Source organism: Sebastes fasciatus, chromosome 4, assembly GCF_043250625.1.
Source record: "Sebastes fasciatus isolate fSebFas1 chromosome 4, fSebFas1.pri, whole genome shotgun sequence".
NCBI classification, from domain to species: Eukaryota; Metazoa; Chordata; class Actinopteri; order Perciformes; family Sebastidae; genus Sebastes; species Sebastes fasciatus.
The window spans coordinates 22,246,190-22,268,520 of NC_133798.1; the positions used below are offsets into that span (position 1 = coordinate 22,246,190).

Below are 22,331 nucleotides of genomic sequence, written 5' to 3' on the forward strand. Positions count from 1 at the left end.
CTTTCCAGTGAGCAAGGAAAAACATCCAGGAAACATATTAGTCAGAGTAAAATGAACAACATTTACATTTTTTGTTATTTAATTTAATTCAATGTTTTTATTTTATTTAATTTTATTTAATTTTATTTAAATGTATTTCATTTTATTTTATTAATTTTATATTTTATCTTATTTTATTTGGTATAAATAAATAATACTAATACAAAAATACATACAGAAATCCATACATACATAAATAAAACAACCTATTAAGACACCACTCTCCAGTGAGCAAGGAAAAACATCCACAAAACATATTAGTCAGAAAAAAAGATGTTTTCCTTGGGAAGATGAACACAAGAGAGACCTTCTTCCAAGGCTTGTTAGTGTCTTAACAGTGACAATAACACACATTTCAACAGCAATAAATAAATAAATACATATACAGATACATACATAAATAAACAAACTATTAAGACTCCACTCTCCAGTGAGCAAGGAAAAACATCCAGAAAACATATTAGTCAGAGTAACATGAACAACATTTACATTTGTTTTTATTTAATTTAATTTAATTTATATTAATTTAATTTAAATGTATTTTATATTATTGCATTCCTTTTTATTTTATCTTATTTTATTTGGTATAAATAAATAATAATAATAAAAAAATACATATATAAATCCATACATACATAAATAAAACAAACTATTAAGACTCCACTTTCCAGCGAGCAAGGACAAACATCCAGAAAACATATTAGTCAGAGTAAAATGATCAACATTTACATTTGTTTTTATTTAATTTAATTTAATTTAAATGTATTTTATTTAATTTTATTCCTTTTTTATTTTATCTTATCTTATTTGGTATAAATAAATAATACTAATAAAAAAATACATACATAAATCCATACATACATAAATAAAACAAACTATTGAGACACCACTCTCCAGTGAGCAAGGAAAAACATCCACAAAACATATTAGTCAGAAAAAAAAGATGTTTTCCTTGGGAAGATGAACACAAGAGAGACCTTCTTCCAAGGCTTGTTGGTGTCTTAACAGTGACAATAACACACATTTCAACAGCAATAAATAAATAAATACATATACAGATACATACATAAATAAAGAAAACAAACTATTAAGACTCCACTCTCGAGTGAGCAAGGAAAAACATCCAGAAAACATATTAGTCTTTTGTACTTTTACTTTTGATACTTTAGTATTTGTATTTGTACTTTTACTTAAGTAAAGGATCTGGGTACTTCTTCCACAACTGATATTAATGTTGTATAACTCAGGATTTCGCATCAAGGCCCTTTACATCCACTTTCTGGCACAGGCAAAAGTCATGCAAGTACAGTTATTCTTGTGACCCGTTCTGCTGACATCAAGGACAGATTTGAAGTTTTGGTATTTTCTTCCCCTGTGACTCCTTTTCGTGTTCCTCCTGTCCCTCCTGATTTTTTTTTGTTTGCTCCAGTTGGTAATAACATTTTCTATGATCCGACAAGATGGCAACTGACTATGTCAAACAACAACCGCATCTACCTGCTGCAAGACCTGAAGTAATTTACAAAACCCAAACCAATCAACAAAAGCTAATCGAGAAAGTCATTAAACAAGAGTCATAACTCGAAAAAAGGCATCTTCCCCTTCCACAAGCGATGGACATTCCCTCAAGTGTCTCGATGTTCCACACGTAGGACATCAGAAAGTTAGGCAAAACCTCCAATAACGAGGAGAAACTCTGAGTGGTATCTCCAATCCAACCAGATCCACTGTGTGACTGCCAAGAGGTTTGTCCAGTATGTGAAGAACACGTTCTAGAATGATACACAGAATAGAACACACACATAATGATAAGAACACAGAATGAAACGCATAAATTCTGACACACACATTATGACACGCTTGAATTCTGACACGCATAAATTCTGACATCCATAAATGATATTTAAATGAGAAAAAGAAAATTATGCAAAATAATAATGCTGTGGTCACTAGGTGAAATAGGCCTGATGCACTTGGCTCTAGAAGGCCCTGGCTTAAATCATGGAGAGCAGATCCTACATCATGTTCAGGACATATTTCTCAGTCTGCCAAATATTCTTAGATACATAAAGACACATATTGATCTATTGTATTTTACCTGACACTGTTCTGAGCAGATATAAGGGAAACCAAACCAGATGATATTATTACTGGAACTTGTACCGTTACTTGTATTTTACTTGAGTATTTCCATTTTCTGCTACTTTATACTTCTACTGCACTACATCTCAGACGGAAATATTGTACCTTTTACTCCACTACATTTACTTGACACTTTCGCTACTAGTTACTTTTTACATAAAAAACCTATGATATGCTTTTGTAATATAATGCAGTAATGTACTACTATACTCAGTAGTATATAAAGTATCTACACTGACTCCAAATTGAAGAACTACAACATTAAAATGCATGTGTTAGTGATAAAAATAGAATAGTAGGCCTATAATATTCGATAAGAATATACCACTTTAAAATGGAGCCATTCTGCATTATTTTACATTTTGGGTACTTCTTCCACCACTGATATTAACGTTGTATAACTTAGATTCAGCACGTTGATCCCTACCTTTTACACTTATGTTCAGGATTTCGCAGGAAGGCCCTTTACATACACTTTCCAGCACAGGCAAAAGTCATGCAAGCACAGTTATTCTTGTGACCCGTTCTGCTGACATCGAGGAGAGATTTTAAGTTTTGGTATTTTCTTCCCCTATGACTCCTTTTCGTGTTCCTCCTGTCCCTCCTGATTTTTTTTTGTTTGCTCCAGTTGGTAATAACATTTTCTATGATCCGACAAGATGGCAACTTACTATGTCAAACAACAACCGCATCTACCTGCTGCAAGACCTGAAGTCATTTGCAAAACCCAAACAAATCAACAAAAGCTAATCGAGACAGTCATTAAACAAGAGTCATTTAAACAACAGTCATAAAGTGAAAAAAGGCGTCTTCCCCTTCCACAAACAATGGACATTCCCTCAAGTGTCTCAATGAGCCACATGTAGGCCATCAGAAAGTTAGGCAAAACCTCTAATAACGAGGAGAAACTCTGAGTGGTATCTCCAATCCAACCAGATCCACTGTGTGACTGCCAAGAGGTTTGTCCAGTATGTGAAGAACACGTTCTAGAATGACACACAGAATACAATGACACATAATGATAAGAACACATTATGACACGCATGAACTCTGACACACACATTATGACACGCATAAATTCTGACATGCATAGGATTCTGACCCCCCTCACACACACACACACACACACACACACACACACACACACGTGCACACATACACACATCTGCCCCTCACTGCATTATAAAATTAAAGCACAACATAATAAAAGCACAACATCAACATAATCACTTCCTGTATTAGATTGTTTTGTCCATCTTTACACCGTCACTGTGTGTGCTCCCTCCACCTTGAGTGATGGAGATGCTTTCCAGCTCTCTCACAGTCACTTGTTGACCTGGTAAACTCACCTGAACCTGTCTGCAGAATGTGGATAGCCGTCCTCCACATTTATAGGCTTATTGAATGAACTAATGTATGAGTTCTCTTTACACTTAAAAACACACGTCCCCTTAAAATAACCTCATTTATTGTCATTGAATAAGAGTGCATTTATGTTTCTAGTAAAACAATACACCATCATTGTGATATGTCTTGATACACCTTACAGTGAAGGTGTCAGTAAATAAATATATAAACATGATAAATAAGGTTTAATGATCTTTAATTACAACAGTTCTGATCGGTCAGGAATAGATGTGGTTTTAAATATTAATAGCTATTTCCAGACTGTGTGAGCTAATACAGACAAGAAACCTGATTCTCCTTTACAATAATTCTCTACATGTTTACAGTCAGGCAGGTAAACTCATTAAAATTAGCAATAATTAAGATTAGTGTATATGATGGAAGAGAGAGCGCAAAACACACTTTTCTTTGTACTTTATTTTTGCACTTTATAAAAATTCACTGTATCAGCAGAACTTCAGTCTGAGTTGAATATTTACAGCAAATGATGAAAGAAATAAGAAGAAATTAATGAATATTATTTATTTATATTATTATTTATTGTATTTGTATATTGCATAATGTTCATTATTATGCACTGATTGTGGGAGAACTGGATCACCCAGATCGAACCCGTGCATTCCACAACAGTAGACAACACTGACTACTGAGGTGGCGCTGAGAGCTCAAGCCCTCGCATTCATTCAGAAGGAAAAAGTCAATTTTTCCTTCAAGATGAATGACACATTGAAGACGTTTTTTATCTATAGAATAAGTCCAATTATTCACTATATGTGGGATAAACCGGAGCTCCCGGAGAAAACCCATAAACCACTTTACCACCTCGTCATGGCGGTGAGCATAGAAGAGAAGCACCTGCATACCATGCAGCACCTCTGTCTCGGTGGTGCCATCAGGTGACCTTTGACGGCGGAGGCGATACGCTCTCCGACTGCCGTTTGACCCCCTTTCAAGGACACCAGCACCCACGTCGCATTGCCCCACGTCTTAATCAGGTCCCGGTAAATGGCCTTTTCGAGGTTTTCCAATGTTTCTGGGCTGGAATCGAAATCGAGACCCTCGACTTCGCCCCACGTTTGATCAAAAAGGCGCTGGATGATGTCCTGGACGTTTGAAAGGGTCCAGGTCACTTTTGCCTTCTTGAAGATCCGCGTGACCAGCCTCTCCAAAATCACCTCGACGCAGTTTTTCTTTTGTTCGTTCCGCGCTCGCCGTGCAGAGTCATCACGACTCTTCATCACGGATACCGGGGCAGACGGAGAAGCGATTGCCAAAGGTTTCTTGGCCCTGGGCTTAGTCCCCAGTATGGCGTGTCTCATATTGTCGACGAGGTCGTCGGACTGAAAGATCTGCCACCATCTGGCCAGACACAGGAAACCGAGCACCTTCCGCTGCAAGTCGGCGCGCATGTTGGCACGTATCACCGGCTCGGGGATGATCTCTGGCCCATGTGTGATATGTGTGTAGAGGAGATCACTTAAGACCTTTGTGAACTCCAAGACTCGACCGGGGGGAATGTTTATGAGTGGAGCGCCGAGTCCCAGAAGATCGTGGTTCTCTGGTTGTTTCATCAGATCGGTAATCTTCTTTGTGAGAGACTTTGCCGACTCTCGGCTGTGAACTTTGGAGCCCCGGTTGAATCTTTTCCTCATCTGTGCCACAATGCGATGGAGGCACGTTTTGGCAAAGCACTTTGCCAAAAGCTTCTTAATTTTGCTTCTGATGCTTTTCTTGGAGCGTTTGCTCTTCTGCGCCGACGGAGTCTGTCTTACAGCATCTTCGGCGATACTCCGAGCGATTTCTTCCGCGACGTCTTCAATCTCCCGAGAGTTTTGAGACTGCAGCAACGTGTACTCGGAGTCCGGCACGTCAACCAAGAGAGGTTCGGTGATGTCGTTCAACTGCTTTTTGATGATGATTGTGACATACATGATGTCTTTCATCTCAATCACGACGTCCGACGAAGGCGTCGCCGCATGGCGGTCTTCGGCGTCTGAGGGTTCCGGTTCCACATCTGATTGTTCGCAGATGGTCCTCTGCTTGCGCGGTCGAGCCAAGAACACCGATTTCATCTTGCCGATGAACGCCTGGCACATTTTGCAGGCGTGCAGAATCATGTTGTTGAGTCTGCTGGGAGGAGTGAGGCGCTGGACTATGCCCTCGGGGCTGGAGAGGGCACTTCGGACGTTCTCCGAAACCTCTTCAGAGATCAATGTCGTCAAGCTTTTGGAGCTCGGACACTGAACCGAGACGTCGACGCCCAGAGCTTCGGCAAAACCCTGAGAGATTGCGTTTCCCAGATTGATTTGGACGTCGTCCTCAGACGCCAGGGTCCTGCTCCCGAGAGATTTCAGGAAAGCTTTTGTCAAGGCCGCTGTCATGTCCAACAGCAGCTCTCCCATCATGGTCATAGTGGCGTCGTCGGGGCTGCCGGATTTCAAAAGTCCCCACTGATCCGCCGTCATCCCCTTAAAGAAGGAGTTGAGCAGCTTGGAAACAACGCGACGGACGTTGAACTCGGGCATGATGGCTTCTGGCTGGGAAGTTCTTGATGATACCATAATGCTGATTTACGGTCAATTCTTGTCGATGCTTCGTGGTTTTTGGAGAGAAATTCACTGCTTCTCTCAGTAGGTAGTCTGATGAGTGAAAATAATCGTTAGTTGCAGCCCTAATTATTATTAACTAACATGTAAGCTGCATTTAAATGTTGAGGCTCATTTTAACTGCTTCATATACTGTTGGGAGGTTTAATCTAAAGCAATGCATTCATAAAATTCATACCTCTTTCTCTTGAGACAACTGCTTCTCTCAGTCGATGTGTTTCGTCTGATCGAGTCTTCAGATTCAACTACAGTTGTGTGATTCTGGGACTCTCTCCTTAATGTCACTCCTTTATGATGTTACCGCTCCTTTAAGATGTCACCACTCCTTTAATCCATCAGTGTTCCATCTAGTGATGTCACGATGCAGTGATGATGTCACCACTGCTGTGATGTCACCACTCCTTTAACCCATCACAGTGTTCCATCTAGTGATGTCACGATGCAGTGATGATGTCACCACTGCTGTGATGTCACCATGCAGTGATGATGTCACTGATGCCAAACACACACACACACACACACACACACACATACACACACACACACACACACACACACACACACACACACACGCACACACACACACACACACACACATACACACAAACATTTCAACAAATCATTACATAATAGAGACATACTTTATTTATTTTATCCTGTGATAAAGTAATAACATTCATATCGGTTTCATAATGAAGCACCAAAATGTTGTGTAAATTTACTCACGTATTCAATAAAATGTTGATGTACTAAATGTTTTGCACACAAACTATTTTACAAAATATTTCTATTTTGTGAAATTTGTGAGGCCCCCCCCCCCTTTTTATTTTTAAAGAATTAGCTCCTTATACTTTTCTCAAGTAAATTTGATACATTTTAGAGTAATTAAGATTTCAATTAATTCATATGTAAAAAGATTCTCTGTTTTCTATAATGCATCATGAAGAGTATAAACTGTTTTATAATCAAATAAATTAAATCTGCAGGGAACTTCTACTCACATTATTTCAGATACTTGCACAATTAACAGTCAATCACGGTTATATATATATATATATATATATATATATATATATATATATATATATGTATATATATTCATCCCTTATCAAATAACAGAACAACTACAAATACTGAAATAAAAGTCTTTCTGATATTTCATTGGATTATATGTTTCACTTCACCTCATGTCATGGCCCTCCCCAACCTGATTCAACAGGAAATTTCAGGTTTCAGGTTGATCGCATTTATATAAATGAGAAAAACAAAACAAATCTGTAAAAAATAATAATGCTGTGGTCACTAGGTGAAATAGGCCCGATGCACCCTGTTTTAATCATGGAGAACAGATCCTACATCATGTTCAGGACATGTTTTACAGCATTTAAGACTCAAAACTCCTCAGTCTGCCAACTTTTCTTAGATGCATAAAGACACATATTGATCTATTTTACCTGACACTGTTTTGAGCAGATATAAGGGAAACCAAACCAGACGATCTTATTACTGTAACTGTTCTGTTGTATGTAGCCTACTGTAAGCCTATAAATGTTACAGTCTCAGACAGCATCTCTGACTCATCAGCTGTGGGTTTACTCAGCTCTGATCGCCTGTGAGCACACTTTTATTACGCAATCAAAGGGCGTCTGTCTCCCTCTGGAGTGTGACTTCCCAGGGCACCCCCAATGTTTGGCCAGTTTTCAGTGACATGGACCTTGACAGCTTCAAAGAGAAGCCTGTGTGACCACTGAGAGTCAAAATGGCAAAATAGGTTTTTAATTCATCTTAATTTGTGAGTGGCTACATGAAGCCTCCCGGAGAGAGACCACAGCCGACCGAGAGCAACCTGTTTCTGTTCTCCTGTTACCTAAATGAGCAAATTCACTTAGACATAGAATCATTTTGTTTTTGTTTGGTGTAGGCTCTTACATGACCTCTAGGGGCTGATAGCTGCGCTCTTTTGGAGTTGTGGTAACTTTATTACCTTGCTATTACTGAGATTAAAGTCCTGAATAAGAAAATTTTTTGCTATACTACAGTTTTAGAGCATGTTAGGCTTGTTTTGTTTTAATATTTAATCAGAATATCATAAGCCAATACAAAAAACAGTCGATAATGGTGTGACAAAATCATCCCATTAACTGTAAGAAATTTATATAATTTCAAGTTAGAAACAAAGTAATCATGTCAGTGTTAATTTACTTTCAAATTTGTGTTAATTTATTTTAAATGTTCCGTTTTATCCATGCCAAAGAGCATGCAATTTTATAACCAAATAAGCCTCTCAGTTCCTTTGTCAGCAATAACATGGATTTTCTCTCACCAATGTTGATTTGCCTGTTGAATTGAGCTGACATGACTTTGATACGGACTGAGACAACTGATTTTCTCATTGTGTGGATTACAGTAGTGGCAGCAGATGGCAAGGCGGGGCAATCCCTGGTAGCCATAGTGCTGACACCTCAATCCTTCCACCTCATCTGACTTGGGGGCGACCACAGGAACTGCTGAAGTGAACCTACAAAGCTTAACCATGCAAGCTTGTTTAACCATTCTCTGCAGCTACTTGAAATCAGGTAGACATGCTGAGTGCAGTGTAATAGAAGCTTATGCTGTTGAGCAGGCATAAGATTATCCTGCTGAGACATTTATTCATTAGAAATTGGTAACTTTACATTTTAGGTTTATACAAAAACAGTTTTTTCAAAGTTTATTTGACAAGAATTTTGTCCAGGTTTGTATGTTTTTGATGCCAAAAGTTGTCTATCTATATACTCTATATATTTATCTACAGTATATACATTGTTTTATCATAGTCCTAAAATTAAAATGATTTAGCTCATAATTAGATTAAAAAACAAACAAACATAATCAATTATGACCTATTTTATGCCTTTGCAACTTGAGGCACCTGCTCCATGTGCATGCCAACAACTTTAAAAGTTAATCCCACTCTTTGACAATAGCTGTCATTCATGGAGATTATATAAAAAGCTGCTTAGACTGATACAAAGATTTGTGAACTAGCATTCAAGGACATCCTCTGAAGGACAAAAGAATTATGTCTTACACATGTATACCTGCTGCAGGGCATGTGCCCTCAATGTCTGATGCACTGCAACTGACTACAGCGAAAAGTATTTGAAAATCATAATATGTAAAAAGGTAACGGCACTCATGAACAGCTGATCAGTCTGATCTGCCAAGCAACTGAGCTAGGGTTTTACTAGTGACATGTGTTCAATCACCTGCAGGACTCTGTCATCATAAATGTTCCCACTAAATACATAATCATCCAGCTCGCTCATGGCAGTGGGCTGCTAAAGATTGGCTGCATCAATCACAGGGCTGAGGAGTGGAGAAACATGACAGTTATCCCTGCTAGGCAAAACTTCCAAGCAGCACTTTGCTGATGGCAGCAGCATCTTACCCGTGCCGACAACTGGAGAGTCAAGAAAAGACTATTATGTGTTTCACAGGTTACGCTTTGCTTATGCGTAACTCAATTCGGGAACATACATAATATCAGCGTAAAGGTATTATTAGTGATCACAAACAAATTAAACTAACTTTCACATTTGAAATGGTCTGAACTATCCAAACAATAATTTTCCTCAAAAATGACCTTTTAGCATGCGCCTTACATGTAAATTTCCTTTCTACTAGTGTGAACAACAAGATAATCAGCTCACCCCTGACATGTGAGTGAGACCTGTGTTATGTAATCTGATATGAGGCTCCAGATTACCATACTCGGTACTGCTTAGGTCAGTATAAAGATGGTGTTTTGAGTGTAAATGTATACTGCAACCAAACATCTAACCTAGTGTAGTGTGAATGTGTGTTCATTAACTTCCCAAACTTAGTTTATTATGTCAAAGTTGGGAAGTGAAAAAGGATCACAAGTTGTTGTTAAAGGTGCATTTGAGACATCCTGATGTCAGGTTTGAACTATTTTAACTGACTGTTTTAACTAGTTTTACATCCAGTGGTTACAAGGTACCCTACTATAGGCCAAGCTACCAGGCCTGTTGGCCACGGGTTGTGTATAATATACACTTATTACATAATATACACATATATATATATATATATACTGTATATATGTCTATAAACTGTGTCAATGTCAATAAACTGTGGAAAGTTAAAGGTCCCATATTATGCTCATTTTCAGGTACATATTTGTATTTTATGTTTCTATTAGAACATGTTTACATGCTGTAATGTTAAAAAAAACTTTATTTTTCTCATTCTGTCTGCGTCTCTGTCAGTCTGTCTCTGGTTGGAGAGTGAGTAGTTTGTGAGAATCCATTCACCCATTCATCCATTATCTGTAACCGCTTATCCTATTCAGGGTCGCAGGGGGGCTGGAGCCGATCCCAGCTGACATTGGGCGAAGACCTATGGGCAATTTAGACACAACAATTAGCCTAACCTGCATGTCTTTGGACTGTGGGAGGAAGCTGGAGAACCCGGAGAAAACCCACGCTAACACGGGAAGAACATGCAAACTCCACACAGAAGGGCCCTTGTGAAAATCAAAGTCTGAATTAATTTAAAATATACATTACGCCTAGCAAAGTGAAATCTTATACTTACAGTTAAACTCAAGCATTATTGATGTTACAGAGCTGTCCGTCAACGTCCATTACGAACGTTGTCGTCACTACCGCATTGCATTGTGGGATACTTATGCTGCCTTAGTGCCCAGCATTGCATACTGTAATATTTCACCGGATATAGTATGCAATTTGCGTACTCCTTTTTTCATTCTAAGGTTTCGGCCATACTAAAATATCTCACAGACTGTATTAGCATACTAAATAGCATGTTAGTATGGAATTTTGGACACAAACAAAATGTACAAACACAATGAGGAGAATAAAATAAATGACTGTTGCGCCTGCAGTCAATTTTTCCACTTCAAGAGAACAGGTTCTAAGTTCCAACAGCTCTGTGTGCGTAGCCCTCGTAGACGGCCCCTAGTTTGTAATCCTTTTATACACCAGTTTAGGCCAACAGAAACAGCTCTGTGTTCAAAACGACATTGTTTTCCTAAAATCAAGAGTGACTTAATAAGGATTAAAGAAATCATTCTGTGGGCACGGCAGGCAGTCACATTAGTATCTTTAGTGTCTTTGCTGCATTTGATCTGATTAAGGAGCTGAACTAGATGTCATTAGCTATGTGCAATAATGACTACAGCCATCACTGTGGCTTGGCAGACCTGCACAGAAAATAACAAGCACAGGTGTTGATGTTGCTGACATTTCTTTGTGGCCATCCACTGTGTAATACCTTAAAGTGAAGAGAAGTGAGAATATTGGTGAATCCAGGAGTTGTGCACTTCCAATAACAGCAAATTGCACTTGGGTTTGCTAATTAGGCAGACGGAGGCTCCAGAGGGTAGTCACCATATGGCAGAAGAATGGAATTAAGGGTCAACTTGTTGCTGCTCTTTGAATCTCTACACTAATTGTTTTTCTTCTCATCACCCCCTTTCGTGATCCCCCCTCTGACAAGGAGACCACATTTCATGGAAGGTTAAGCTACTTTGCTGATTTGGGGTGGCTGTTTTCTGTTGAAGCCATTAGTGTCATTGACAGGGCCAATATGGCGCAGAGGGAACGTTTTAAGACTACGCAGTTAACCCCACTACCCCGTTAACAGGAAGGTGAGGGCCATATGCGTCGTAGGAGTGGAATAAATAATCCATATTGTAATGCTTTGTATCTTTAGCCATAGTTGATTAGTTCACTTATTGACTATAACAACTTCTAAAACCTCAAGTCATTGCTGTGGGCAGTAGTTGACCACATGATGATTTTAGGCTAGATAACATGTGAAGCATCTTAGCTTGAAAACTTTCTTTAGCTTTTCTTATATTAATGTAGGTTAAGAATGAATTAGCTGATTTTTAAAAGGGCATTATAAGTAAAGACTTAACAAGGAAGAATTTAAACTGCCATGTTGATTGCTGTTACTCTCCGGAGACACTAGTGACCTTTACCATGCAGCAGCCAAATTTATGAAGTCATTTGAAAGCAGTGTGAGTGAGAAGTAAAATATATCATTTTCCTTTTATTTATCAATGGTCAACTTTGTTGAAAATGCCTGTAAGTGGTGTGACTGATTGATTTACCCTTATAGACAGTAAAGATTAAGAGGATGACAAATCAGCATTTGCTTACACAGCGCCTGGTGCTAATCTCCTTGTCTTCCTTCAGAAAGCCCCCAGACGGCTCGCACTCATTCTGGCAGAGGGAAAGGAAGAAGACAAGCAGTGACTCTATTGACCCTGCGTTACATCAGAAACAACCAGAGAAGGGACAACAGCACTGAATCAATATCATCGAGCATTCCTGGAGTAACTCTCTGATGACCTCTGAAGAAATTAGGCGTTAACTACAAGCTTTAGAGGAAAGAACTACAAATTTTAAGTCTTTTTTGTTTTAGGGGCACTGCCATGTGTCAACACTTCACATGGTAAAATGCTTTGATCCAGCCAGGCAACTGCACAAAAAGTACTTTATACAGAAGAGGAAATACTTCTGGGAGTAATCTTCTATTTGTCTAAAAACTGTTTATTAAGCGAAGTTCAAGTTAGATTATCTGAAAATGGAGGATCACATGACCAAAATGAACATGTTTTCTTCGGACACGTCTAATGACTTCACAGATGGATCTCAAGCAGGTGAGCCGATAATTGTTGTAATATGAAAGATATGAGAATGGTGCTTAACAAAGACAACAAAATTAAAAAACAAAACTTGTAAATATTTTTCTGTACAACAGATTATGTTGTTAGAATAATAATAGTTTTCTGTATTGCATATACAATAAAAACAAATAGTTTAAAAAGACAGAACAACTTATTTAATGAAAAACCTATACAGTTTGTACAATTAAGTCATCCATTGATCTTTAAAAGATAGTGAAGTATTTATTTCTGCTATCTGTCCTCTACAGAAATAAGTTCAGTCCCAGGTAAAGCACTTGGCCAAGGTCTGCTATGTAGAGTGTGTTCTGATTCAAGCAGTGGTAAACACTATGGCATCTACGCCTGCAACGGCTGCAGTGGCTTCTTCAAGCGCAGTGTGAGACGAAGACTCATCTACAGGTGAGCAAAATTTTATCGAATAGGGCAGTCAGAGTTACCATGTGTATAATGGAGAAACACAACAAGTGTAACAAGTAATTATTTGTATTTTAACATAGTGCTTATCTTTAATCAGATTTTGTTTTTGTCAAAATCACAGGTGTCAGGCTGGAAATGGCAGGTGCCCTGTTGACAAGGCTCATCGTAACCAATGTCAAGCTTGTCGATTAAAGAAGTGTCTCCAAGCTGGCATGAACAAAGATGGTGAGAAAAATCTGAATAATATTGACTTTGTGGAGTACATTATCTGTGCATGTATCATTTCTGTCGTTGTACAAATGATCTAAAGCCGTGACTGTTTTCACATGATATATTATTGTGCTTTTGGCAGCTGTGCAGAATGAGCGACAGCCTCGAAGCACAGCACACGTCAGTCTAGACTCCATAAATGTGGACACTAAAAAGGAGCACCTGGCCACCACGCGGGAGCTCACTTCCTCTGCCCCCTACTCGTCAGTCATCTGCAGACCTCTGGTCACTTCCTCCGTCACCACCTCTGCTGCCGTACAGCCTTGCATCAACCCCAATAACTACCACCGCTTTATGGTCAGCCTGCTGACTGCAGAGACTTGTGCAAAACTGGAGCCAGAGGATGGTGAGATCATATGACAGAAGTTACATTAAAGGTCCCATATTGTAAAAAGTGAGATTTTCATGTGTGTTTATTATAAAGTAAGTTTAAAGAGGACCTATTATGCTTATTTTCAGGTGCATACTTGTATTTTAGGTTTGTACTTGAACATGTTTATCTTGCTTTAATGTTCAAAAAACACTTTACTTTTCTCATGTCTGTGTTGTAGCACCATCTAATGATGCATTTAAACTTAACAATATTGTACTCCCAGCGGCCTTAACATTTGTGTGACTCTCTTTTTCGCCAGTTGAGGAGAATATTGATGTGACAACCAATGATTCAGAGAAAGATCGGAGTCCCTCTGACTGTCGTACATCCCCATACACCTCCAGCTGTTCAGAGAGTATATACGAGACATCGGCACGACTCCTCTTCATGTCAGTCAAGTGGGCAAAAAATTTGCCTGTTTTTGCTCACTTGCCATTTCGAGACCAGGTGAGACCGACTGATGTTTTTTTATATTTACCGAACCGATTTACACCTATATAAATCTTGTGTGAGACTGGCAATATGCATTTCTGTGACATTCTCAGGTGATTCTCCTCGAGGAAGCTTGGAGTGAGATGTTCCTCTTGTGTGCCATCCAGTGGTCCCTGCCCATGGACAGCTGTCCTCTTCTGTCTCTGCCAGATCTGTCTCCCACACAACAGGCCAAGATCAGCCTCCCCACAGCTGACCTGCGCATCCTAGAAGAGGTCTTTAATCGCTTTAAGGCCCTGGCCGTTGACCCTACTGAGTTTGCCTGCCTGAAAGCCATTGTACTTTTCAAGCCAGGTAAGGTGTTATTCCTTCAGCAATATACATTTGTTACTGAATGGACATTGTAACTAATGTCATGCTGTTTGACTTGCAGAGACACGCAGCCTCAAAGACCCAGAGCAGGTGGAGAATCTGCAGGACCAGTCACAGGTGTTGCTAGGTCAGCACATCCATTCACTATACCCCGGCCAAAGTGCCAGGTAAGCCTGCTGTAACTCTGTCTCTGACAGACAAATATCTTCAAACAACATCTGCAGTATTTGAAGTTTGTCATATAAAAGCCTAAATAGAAACATGAACATGGTTCACTCACCTTTGTTCTTGCCCATCAAGGTTTGGGAGACTGTTACTTCTGCTGCCATCCCTCCACTTTGTGAGCTCTGAGAAACTAGAGCAGCTGTTCTTTCACAGGACCATTGGCAGCACACCCATGGAGAAGCTGCTGTGTGACATGTTCAAAAACTAAGACACTAACTAAAACAAGCACACAGGAATGATACCTGCTAGGAAAACACCATAAAACAACCCTCAAGCAACATGTTTTCTGCTTGTTTGTTTCACATATTCTGGTTATGACTTTGTTCAAATTCAACATAATAGCCATAGACATGTTGGAATCGCACAGATAGAAATATTTTCCCACTAAAACTCTGTTGAATAAAAGACTCATTAAAGCATACAGGTTTAGTTCAGTGATTATTACATTATTTTCTTTGTAAATATTACAATTTTGTCATAAAGAACCAAAGACATATTAAATTATTTTGTGTAGATAGGCTACTGAGTTGGAAGGAAAAGCATTTTTATTATAGTATAAGAAAATGAAGAAGTATTTGTCCTGAATAAATATGGAAATTTTGTATTTGACAAGTTTGTTGATCTTTGGTCATGTTTTCCATTCTTTATCTGGTTTTACAGAACACATTACACAAGACATATTACAAAAAGATGCAACAAAGATTAATCCTATTAATAGCCCATCATTTAGAGCCTGATCATTACATCATAATGGCTAGTATTGGCCAATTTTAGCTTATTACAGATGTATTGGTAACTGTGTCAGTCACTATGTAACAAGAAATTGCTGTGTAGAAAAAACAAAGATATGTTTTAGGTCATTTAGAAACCAGAGAGCTTTCATAAGTTTATTTTTCAACTGTTAATGGTCTCACCCAGTAGGCCTATATCTTGGTCAAAATGTTTATGCGTTTGTAAAAAAAACAAACTGAGTAGCTAACAGATTATAATTTAAAAAAGCAAACTCTCAAACATCGATATTGGCTTCAAAAATCCAATACCAGTCAAGATCTTATTTGAGTTATCTACTGGGCAGTGGGCAATAGGACAATATTCATTATGGCTACAGAGTGTACTAAATGGCGTGTCTAGAAGGTAACCTGCAAATTACCAAATCTGATCTGAGATCTGCAAAAACTTGCAAAAACTCTTGCGAAACTCTCTGCTCAACAGCCTATCCTAACCTTAACTATTCCAGATCAATGCCTAACCTTAACCAAAGAGTATAGAAGCAAAGAGGCGAAACTCTGGTGCTTTTTTTGACAATGGTCGCTGTATGCCGCTGCGGTAGTGCTGCCGCCATTTTGGACTGAAAACGGCAATGAGTCCATAGCCATGAACGCATAAAGAGACGTCTGTAAATCAGAGGATAATTTTTTTTGAGGTAAATCAACTTCCCAGTACAAACACCTAAAGGGACTGTTTGTAACTTCTTACACAAGTATAAATCAATCCGGGTCAGTGTCCCATGCGTGCTCGCGTGTGGCTACGCTGTTCAGACTCAGACAACAAGTGTTCGCTAATTTGCTCCACTCTCACGTTTATGCTTACTCCACACTGCAGAAGAGTTAGTAGCTCTGAGAATATCTAGTGAATGTACAGTGGATGTTTGTGCAGAAATAAATGCTGCAGCTCCTCCAGACCAACAGAGGTTTCCCGTGTCTTGTGAAGTGACGGGTCTCTGCAGCGAGAAACTTTATCGTCTCCGACCGGGTGCCGATGTTTCCCCTGTTCCTCCTGACCGCGGTCGGGAGGCTCAAGCAGGAAAAGCCAACACTAGGATCAGCAGTGATTCATGGAGAGACCTCCGTCTGGTCAGCTAACATTACTGCCGAGCAGCTGAAATATAGAGTGATATTGTGGTTTTAGCTGACGTGTGTCGCCTCACTGTGTTGAGCGATGCTCGTTCATGTCTATTTAGAGCGTGCACAAGCGCGAACCCGACGCTGACTTTCGTTGACTTAACGGCCACAGGTGTTGCTGTTAACAAGCATTTCTGATTCTTACAACCAGTCCCTTTAATGAATTTATTTTGAATTATAATTTTTTCCTGTCAATCTCCTGTTCCACACTCCAGTCCAGTAGGTGGCGGTAATACATCTATAAGCATTTTGCCAACAGCCAATAAACACCAAAAAAGAAGAAAGAAGAAAGAACAAAACAAGGAAGAAGCACTGGCTAGTTAGCATCTATGATTATCATAATGAGCTAAAGCGTCCTGCATTGTAGTAACCACAGCTACTTTGTTTACTTTAACCAGACGGGTTTTGGCTGACAGCTGCAGTGGACACTGACAATTATTATGAAGTTGCTTTAAATAAGAAATAACAGTTGTTTTACCCACATTAACAATGTTTGGCAAGTCGTATCAGCTGCTCCCTCAGAAGGACTCGAGGACTCCTGGCTTGTTTGTGGACACTCACAGCTTCACACAGCGCGGTTACCACAAAGGTTTATCATTTGACAACTTCCCCAATGTGTCCGAAAACGACTTCACTGGTAGGTAGCTAACATGAACTATGGTAACTATGGTAACCTTAGCATAGTTACCGTGTTACCATAGCTAACACGGTAACTATGCGAACGTTAGCTATGTTTGTTTTTGTGGAAGTGGTGCGTTTGAGGGTTAAGAGTGCTGTTGTAATTTATGACTATAAGGAGGGAGACAGCGATGTAAAGTCAAACAAAACCAACTAATCTAATAAATAATAATAAGAGCATCCCCTTTAACTATTTCACTGTCTAAATATGAGTGGTTTGCCGTTTTCAAAGTGTTACTACTGCTCAGTCCATCAAGTTTTTTGTTTCAACGTTACCTTTAACTTTAAGATAAGATAAGATATTCCTTTATTAGTCCCACAGTGGGGAAATGTGCAGTGTACAGCAGCAAAGGGGATAGTGCAAAAAACAACAAGATGCATCAGCTAACACAGTAAAAAAAGAGCTAAAACAAAGTGTAACAAAATATGAACCATTTAAATAGAAGGAAGTATAAAATAGGAGCAGTATATACAGTATTGACAATAAACAGACTATTAACAAAATTGCACAAGTGGAAAATGACAAATGGAAAATGTATTGTCCTCAAGGGACATTTGTCTTGCACCCAGGTTGAAATACAATACACACGTACAGACTTTGAACATAATAAAATACATTAAGTATGTAATAAATGTACAAAATATGCCAAAAGCCCATCACACTACATAGCAGTGCACATGCAACATATCCTGTAATTTAGTCCGTAGGTCAGGGGTCAGCAACCTGAGGCTTTCTCGTAAAGTTATGACTTTATTGTCGTAATATTACGACTTTTTTGCTCGTAAAGTTATGACTTTATTCCCGTAATATTCCGACTTTTTTTCTTGTAAAGTTATGACTTTATTCTCGTAAAATTATGACTTTATTTTCGTAATAAAAAATGTTTTCTCGTAAAGTTATGACTTTATTCTCGTAATATTACGACTTTTTTTCTCGTAAAGTTATGACTTTATTCTCGTAAAATTATGACTTTATTCCCGTACTATTACAACTTTTTTTCTCGTAAAGTTATGACTTTATTCTCGTAAAATTATGACTTTATTTTCGTAATAAAAATTTTTTTCTCGTAAAGTTATGACTTTATTCTCGTAATATTACGACTTTTTTTCTCGTAAAGTTATGACTTTATTCTCGTAAAATTATGACTTTATTCCCGTAATATTACAACTTTTTTTCTCGTAAAGTTATGACTTTATTCTCGTAAAGTTATGACTTTATTCTCGTAATATTACGACTTTTTTGCTCGTAAAGTTATGACTTTATTCTTGTAATATTATGACTTTATTCTGGAGATCTCCTATTTTTTTCCCCTCAATGTGGCCCTAATACTCTGTAGTACAATTGTACTTTGGCCCTCACTGCATTAGACTTATATACTATATACTTTGACTATAAACTGTGCTACCTTCATCACAATGCTCAAATGTTTTGCGGCTCTGCAGACAGATTATTTTTTTGTTGCCTAAAATGTCTCTCCAAAAACACTTGATCCTACACTTCCCATAATGCATTTCAATAGCATTTGTCCTGGTAAAACCCATCTTTCACACTCGCACCCCTAGTTTGTAGTGCAGGCTTGCTGTTCAAATCTTGTAGTCTCCAATCCCAAATCGAAAACTCCCCTTAAAGCCACAGATGACATCATACAACTGTTTTTCTTTACAGGCTGACTTGTTTACTGAAAATACCTTAAAGATTGAGACACTTTTTTTCCGGTTTCTTCTCTTTAAGATACCTCCCAAGGATGGCTGTCCTGGATTTGCAACCTGATTGTCATCTTCCTTGTCTACGTCTGCACCTTTTTAACATTTCCTATATCAGGATGGTTTGTACTGAAGGTAAGGTGAAATTATATTTAATCAGATACTCCCACAGCCTGTTCACTCATTTGTTGAGAATAAACACAACCAACTGTGACACATTTTGTCCGTAGACGGTGCCTAACTACCAGAGGGTAGTGGTGTTTCGTCTGGGTCGAGTTGGTCCTCCTAAGGGCCCTGGTATTGTCCTTGTGCTACCCTTCATTGACCAGTGGCAGAGAGTTGACCTGCGCACCCGTGCTTTCAACATCCCTCCTTGCCGGGTAAACCACTATACTGAGTTCATCATTAGTTAGCTGTTGTGATGGACAACATGTTAAAGCCATTTACATGCTGAAACACTGACAAATGCAGAAAACAACTGTGGTCAGGAGTAGTTTCCCTCACATTCTCCTACAGGTTTTTTTTTTTTACATTAAGTCTTTACTAAACAAACCTTTTAAAATGAAATAAATAAAGGATAGGTTCACAATTTTTCAAGTCCGTCTTAAAAAATAGTCAGTCATATAAGCTTCAGATAAACTTTTGAATGTATTTTTTGCAAGGAAGGAGGACTGTGGAGTTTGTTCCCCATCACATCCATTGAATCTGCATTAGGAATGAATCTCTTAATGGCCAGTATGGGCAAGTGGAATGATACAGCAAGCAAAATCTGTTTTGACTTACTTTGTCCTGCAGGTGGCACTCTTGGTGCACTGTTGATGTTTGTGTACTGTGTCTTTGCACCTATAAACCTCAGAATTAAATGCAGATGGATATCCGATGGCAACATTTAACGTTTTTAAGCTTAAGCATTTATCACATGGGAGTTTTTTAAATAACCTTTCCTTTGGATTTTTTGGGGAAAATAGCCACAGCTCCATCACTGAGATGCTTCACTGCATTTTTTAAAATCCTTTATTTAACCAGAAAGGTCCCATTGCGATTGTTGCCCAATAAAAAAGTTTCATATACGAGTACAAACAGGGACAGTTAACATCACAATGAAAAACATACCAAAACACAACTTACAGGAATCGGAAGCTAAAATAATCAAGGCAAAAATAATAACACTTGTTAAAAGCAACTACATTGTTCTGTAAAAACAGATTTTAAGATATTTTTAAGCATTTCAATACAACTGAGGTGTCCAGCTCATGTCACGTGTTTCTTAATGGTGCCAAGACTCTCCTTCTGAGCAGTCAGCATTTGTCAACTGTATATTCAGCCTTACACAGTAAATATTGCTCAGTCAATATCAGCTTTAAGAATGAAGAGAAGACCTCTCTATATTTTTAAAAGGGGATAAATGTTGAATGACCAATGTGAGGTGTCCAGCACTCGTATAAAATGTAATTCTGCTACTGCAGGTGAATACTCTGGATGACGGTTTGTTGGCAGTGGGAGCAGACATCCAGTTCAGGATCTGGAACCCCGTCATGTCAGTACTATCAGTCCAGGACCTGAACGCCTCGACCAGGATGACGGCACAGAAGGCTATGACCTACACCCTGGCCAAGAAGACTGTCAGGGAGATCCAAACTCAGAGAGTTAAACTTGGAGAATATCTCGTGGTGAGACTACACGGGACCTATTTATTCTGTGCTGGCTTTTCACTGTATCACGTCAAACTGACATACTTTATTGCTCTGTACAGATGGACATAAATGAGATGACTCGACCCTGGGGGCTGGAGGTGGACAGGGTAGAGCTTACCCTGGGCTCTCTACTAAAAGCACCAGGGGAAGGCCTCTCTGGACCCCTCATCGTGCCTCCTTCTGTGCCTCCTTCTGTGCCTGGACTGGAAGGCATCACTGGCCCCATTCAGCAGTTGGCCATGCACTTTCTGGGCAACATTTCACAACCTCAACAAGGTGTGGCCCCACTCACACATAACTGTTTTTAACAACATGTACCCATTCTGATAATGTTGTGTAATACATATGTGCCTTTTCTCCTCAGAGGACTGCATAACTTTTACAGATGAGTTCAGCAGTGCCCCTCTGGCAGTTGTGGCCACACCAGTTTCTGTTGAAGAGCTGCTTGGCGAGGTCAAGCTCCTGCTCTCGGAAACTTTGGTCCACCAGGTTGGGGCCAGCTTCCAGTTTGAAATAAGCTCGGAAGACGGACAACATCAAAGTTACTATGTGGATTTGAGCCAAGGTGATGGTTCATATATTACTGTAAATATGCCACAATTATAAGAGCATTCCCATTGAGATAAATCCAGCAACTGAAAGCAAGTTGTGCTAAATCTGTCTAGTAACGCTCAAATGTTTGTGTTAAATAGAAACAAAAGTACACTTACAGAAATATCTCCATCGCTCTGTGTGTGTTCTGTAGGTAGCGGTGCCGCTGGTGCCGCTGGAGCCAGATGTGACACTGAGCATGAGTGACAGCGACCTGGCCATGTTCCTGGGCGGACTACAACCATTTTCTGCTTACACCAGTGGCAGACTCAAAATCCAGGGAGACATTAAGACTGCCATGAGGCTGGAAGAACTCATAAAGCTACTTAAGAAATAGCTTTCATAGTAGCATTCGTATACATATTTATGAAATCTTTAAGTTGAACTGTACAGAACATGCTGTTCATGTATACATTTGTTTCAAACTGAGTGTCTGTTATGGCCTTGTCTTTCTTCACAAATCAAAGCAAATGGTTGTTTACAAGACAAACTTCCTGAAGGTCTTCAGGCTTTATATTAGTTTGCATAGTCTCACTTTTTATTTACAGATGATTACAGGTTGGTATGATACAAGATAACATTTTCAGTAAGTAATGCTGAATACACTGTGGTGTATTCTATTAGGCTGTTCGATTGGAGACTGCTGTTCATGTATACATTGATTACATTTGTTTTAAACTGATTGTCTGTTATGGCCTCGTCTTTCTTCACAAATCAAAGCAAATGCTTGTTTACAAGACAAACTTTCTGAAGGTCTTT

General features: G+C 39.0%; 3 protein-coding genes and 1 long non-coding RNA gene across 5 annotated transcripts; 2 read left to right on the forward strand and 2 right to left on the reverse strand.

Moving 5' to 3' along the window:
• Positions 1-1,216: 1,216 nt before the first annotated feature.
• LOC141766211 (uncharacterized) lies at positions 1,217-17,525 on the reverse strand. 2 transcript variants are annotated; one of them, XR_012593588.1, is made up of 5 exons: positions 17,388-17,525; positions 15,060-15,185; positions 12,386-12,448; positions 2,609-3,167; positions 1,217-1,811 (listed from the first exon to the last, which is right to left on the reverse strand). It is a non-coding gene; the product is annotated as an uncharacterized LOC141766211 (long non-coding RNA). The 2 variants fall into 2 exon arrangements; XR_012593589.1 differs by lacking the exon at positions 12,386-12,448.
• LOC141766197 (uncharacterized) lies at positions 4,106-6,512 on the reverse strand. Its single transcript, XM_074632833.1, has 2 exons — positions 6,373-6,512; positions 4,106-6,227 (listed from the first exon to the last, which is right to left on the reverse strand). The coding sequence occupies exon 2, from the start codon at positions 6,147-6,149 to the stop codon at positions 4,404-4,406; it is 1,746 nt and encodes a 581-aa protein (XP_074488934.1). The 5' UTR covers positions 6,150-6,227; positions 6,373-6,512; the 3' UTR covers positions 4,106-4,403.
• Positions 12,455-15,616, forward strand: LOC141766205 (photoreceptor-specific nuclear receptor-like). The gene is made up of 8 exons (XM_074632851.1): positions 12,455-12,888; positions 13,164-13,314; positions 13,454-13,557; positions 13,685-13,948; positions 14,235-14,422; positions 14,521-14,761; positions 14,841-14,946; positions 15,080-15,616. Exons 1-8 carry the CDS (start codon positions 12,813-12,815, stop codon positions 15,210-15,212), a joined length of 1,263 nt encoding a protein of 420 aa, XP_074488952.1. The 5' UTR covers positions 12,455-12,812; the 3' UTR covers positions 15,213-15,616.
• LOC141766208 (stomatin-like protein 1) lies at positions 17,395-22,254 on the forward strand. Its single transcript, XM_074632858.1, is given in 8 exon segments — positions 17,395-17,542; positions 19,316-19,422; positions 19,518-19,667; positions 20,754-20,957; positions 21,041-21,257; positions 21,346-21,546; positions 21,727-21,748; positions 21,750-22,254. Coding segments are annotated over 8 exon segments (1,209 nt in total). The 3' UTR covers positions 21,910-22,254.
• The last annotated feature ends 77 nt before the right edge of the window (positions 22,255-22,331 follow it).